The sequence below is a fragment of the Lytechinus variegatus genome, chromosome 6 (assembly GCF_018143015.1).
Source record: "Lytechinus variegatus isolate NC3 chromosome 6, Lvar_3.0, whole genome shotgun sequence".
NCBI classification, from domain to species: domain Eukaryota; kingdom Metazoa; phylum Echinodermata; class Echinoidea; order Temnopleuroida; family Toxopneustidae; genus Lytechinus; species Lytechinus variegatus.
The window spans coordinates 4,887,440-4,891,797 of NC_054745.1; the positions used below are offsets into that span (position 1 = coordinate 4,887,440).

At 37.3% G+C, this 4,358-nt stretch overlaps 1 protein-coding gene across 1 annotated transcript in view; it reads left to right on the forward strand.

Annotated features, from left to right (window-relative positions):
• Positions 1-4,358, forward strand: part of LOC121416892 (condensin-2 complex subunit D3-like) — a 53,416-nt gene extending 49,058 nt beyond the window's left edge. The window contains exons 30-32 of the mRNA XM_041610419.1: positions 474-636; positions 1,548-1,638; positions 3,916-4,358. Coding sequence (XP_041466353.1) covers positions 474-636; positions 1,548-1,638; positions 3,916-4,123 — 462 coding nt within the window. The 3' untranslated portion in view covers positions 4,124-4,358. The remainder of the gene's footprint in view (positions 1-473; positions 637-1,547; positions 1,639-3,915) is intronic.

Sequence of the window (4,358 nt, forward strand, 5' to 3'; positions counted from 1 at the left end):
AGATTAAGTAGAATTATTCAGATCTGGGGCCCCATCTCACAAAGAGCCATGATTGATTCAATCAATCTCAAATATATGGAAAACTATCAATGTCATAACTATTCCTGAGGAAATTTGCACAATGTCCATTGTAAACAAAGACAAGCACGCTAGAATTTCAAGAAAACTCATTTTATGAATGGACATATTTAGAAAATGTGTTGATTAAACATGCTTTTTTGATAATGACATTGCTGGCTTTCCATAGATGTGTTTGATTGGATCAATCGCAATTCTTTGTAATACTGATCAGAAATGCAATTGGTTGATTTGGTCATGCATAATTCATGCTTTATGTGTATTTTGATACTTTAGAAACTTGTGAATTGAATTGAAAAAAAGGAATTTCCTTGTTATGAAATAGAATTTCTCTTGTCACAGTTATTTGTTCTTTATCTATTTTAATTTTTTTTTCATTTCTTTTGGGTATACAGGAGAGTGAGCCAGACATCCAACGAGCTATCAGCACACCAGATAAGACGATTGCAAACATCACCTTCCAAGCTCCGATGGATATGAGCATCATTCCGCTCTCGTCCCCCATCCCGACATCACTACCGATCAGGGTCTACAGTGACCAACGCCCTTCATCGAAAGGTTTGTCCTCAAAATCCCTGAGTCGGCTCAATGTAACCCTATTTTGACTTGTCTCTTGCAGAGCAGGGGGAGTGTTATCACAATGATTTTGATCGATTGATACTGACTGCTTCCACTGGTAATACCTTGGTCACATTTGTTCTACGGCGGCTGTACCGCAGTTCGAAAACAACCGTTTTAACATTTTATATCTTACCAGCTACCTGTAGGTGGTTTTCGTAAAAATGAATAAAACGGCCTTCTTCGACTCGCCGTAAAGCAAATATGACCGTGGTATAACTGTCAGATGAACAGGCCCTTTCATAAAGTTCTTCTCTGATCTTGGCTGTGAAAGGTCCTGTAGACACATTTTTCTTCATAGACAAAGGACAAGGCTAGTGGGTGTAACATGTCTTTGTTTTTCAAAATGATTTTGTAATTTTATGACATGAGGACATGCAAATTCCATAGCTGTATTTCTATTTTCGCTATTTCCCCTCGAAGTTGCTTCATCGAAGCAAAATATTTTGCAGTGATATCGATGGAAACTGGGTAGGAATAAAAGAAATTGAGAGGCAGGCAGGGCTGTTCTAGTGATAAAATTTCAATTAGTTGATCTAAATTTCTTGAAATTACATTTAGATTTCATTTATGTTATCTTCGAAGAATGGCTAATTTTGTATACATTTGATCAGTTCAACTATCCACCTATGCCTGAGTGTTTATTCTTAAGTCACGAAATATGCATGAGCATGTAATTTTCGACGGCCCACCGTCTTCAGGAGTTTATAAAGACGGAGGACCGTTGAAAATTTTAGTGAATGATATAAACTTCAATGGCGATCAAAGAATTGTCATCAGCATTATTTTTTTACATTACTGAAGCCAATATAACTATATATATGTGTGTGTATCTTTTGTTTTTATTTTAGGTACTAAGAGTTGGGTACCCCAGCTGGAATCTCATGAGGAAATTCAGATCAAGAAAGAAAACCTGGTTCTCATGTTCTCACCAGAACAACCGTGAGTAGCTTTTATCCTTCCCACAATTCATAGGTTTATGTTGCGGTGTGTGCAATGTCGATTTTCAAATTTAAACAGCAACATGAATCATGATTGAAAACTCAATTACAAAACACTGAACACAAACACGATCAGCGGTGCACAGTTCAGTGTTGAAAATGCAAAGCCATTTATATGTTGATTGCTATATATTTCCTGCTTTCGTTAGTTCAGCTTTAGTGCTGTGTGACCCATCACAAGAAAGGTTAGTTCTGGCACCTGTTTGTGTAGGCTTCCACTTTGTGAACAAATTCAAAGACGTTTCCCTGTCGCATTCCCGATGCTCAAGGTCGTAAATTTGAGCTGACCGTGTTTACAAACGAATGTTTTTCGACGTCTAAATGTTCCTCGGAATCATGATTTGAAAGACATTTACTTTTACTATTGGGAATAGTGGACACTAAACATACCCTTTGTTTCTCATATCTGTTTTGTAATCACTTTTTCAATCATGATGCTTGTTGCCATTCAATTTGGAAACCGACATTGATCACACCCTTGGTTTACAAGTAATTGGTCTATTTGGTGTAATATTAAATGAAACTGAAAAATGAAAACCCTTATGTTATCGTACAAAATGACATCTGAATTAGATATAGTTTTGGGCCAAATTGGATTGTGGGCCCGGCAGCCACTGTGCAGTGCCAGATCGACGTAGCTTAACCCCTTGAATAATTGAACGCCAAACAGGGTAGCAGCAACTCTTTTTTAACGTCTTTTGGTCTGACGCTGCCAGGGGTTTGAACTCCTGACCTCCCAGTTTTGAGACAGACACTCTATCAACTGAGCCAACACACTGGTTAATTGGAGTAATGCCATGTGGTCTACAATCTACTTGGTCTAATTCTCATTTAGTCTAATACCCAGTTGGTCTAATTTTCACTTCATTTATTACTATTGTTACGATACTGCAACAAATAACAAAGAAGATTTAATTTTAATTTCCTTTTTTTATTACAGGAAATATAACACTCAAAAACTAATAAAACATAAATAAATATATATATTGGTCTTACATGTACATTCCTTGAAGTGCTAGAGGTAAAATTCCGAAGTGATGATACTATATCCAAGTAATAATCCAAATGATAGTATCCAGATAAAAGTCCACAATGATGGCGATGATGAAACTAATGTTGAAGCACGATTAATAACAAGAGTCACTGTAACGAGTTGAAATGTCCGTGAAGACGATGTTGACGATGATTAACAGTCAAATTCAGCAATCCATGGGTTGAAAAGCGTTCATTAAACAGATTGATGATCTCGATGAGAACCTGCCTGCTTAACAAAAGCTTTTACAAACGTGTTGTGGAATGTTCTTGATCATTCTAAGTTATCCTTAAAGGGGAAATAACTAATAGATTGCTTAATTGCTTTTACAATTCTTCGTATATGTAACACTGTTTGTTACTTTGTTATTTAAAAATTTGTTCATAAACAGTTCATCTATTCACATTTACATTGTACATAGTAGAGTTTGATATGTTGATATTGGAGCACTTGGACTCTTGGTAGCTCATACTTCCCTTTGTCTTTGCTGAGAGGTTTGAGTAAATTTGTCAGTGTGTTGAGAACAAAATTGACTTTCGCAACGTGTTTTGTTATGCGATCATGAAAGTTCATGTGTTGGACAGGGAACTGCAGAACATCGAGAGAAGCCTGAATGAAGCATCTACAATAGTGACAGAGGGTGATAAAAGTTTCCTAATTTCTGTGACCTGTGGCCCGTCTTACAGACATGAAATGCCGGCAAAGACAACATATAAAATGCATGTTTCTAGATATGAATTCATTGATTTCTTGACAATTTGGTGTGCTCTCCTTTGTTTACAAAGGACATTTTGCAAATTTCCTGTAGAAATAATTATGGCACTGATGGATGTCCATAGAGTTGCGATTGATTGGATCAATCGTAACTCTTTGTAAGACAAAGCCCTGGGGAGCATTTCATGAAAAGTTTTGTCAGGGATTTTCACCTGCTAATTTGCTCTCGGCCAATCAGATGCAAGGATTTCAGTAGCTTATAACAATTGTCAGTAACTCTTTGTAAGACAGGGCCCTGATCATCAATCATTACATCACTAAGGTCAAATCGGGTCACAATGCTGAGAAAGGCTTTAGTCAGTAGCCAAACATTTTGAGGTGACTCTTGGAGATTTCTTAGTGCATTTTTAATGAAATGTTTTTTTAATGAAAACATTGTTCCATTTTTCTCTTAAATGTTCCAATTTCCAGAGCTCCAAAACCTAGGTTGTGGAATATCACCTCACCCCAGGTTGACCAGAAACCAAGTAGTCGTCGACCACCAGCAGAATCCCAGCCGACATCATCGACCTCCTCTGACAAGGCCGAAGCAGGAGGACGACGAAGTAGGCGAAGAGGTCCTTCTGAAAATGAACCCGAACCGGAGAGACGACGAAGCGGCCGGATGAAAGCTCGCTAAGGAAAGCTTGACCATGCCGAAGAATAGCATTTTAGAATTTCGTGATAAATATTTCATTTAAAAAGTATAAAGTGTGTATTGAGATTTCCTGAAAAAAATATATTATAATGCCAACATCAGGCTCTATGGAAAACAAGGGATATACATGCAATATCCCTGCTAGAAAGATTACAGGTGTGATTCGTATGGTGGCATCTATGAATATGAGGATTGGAGCACAATGTGAAAATGATGA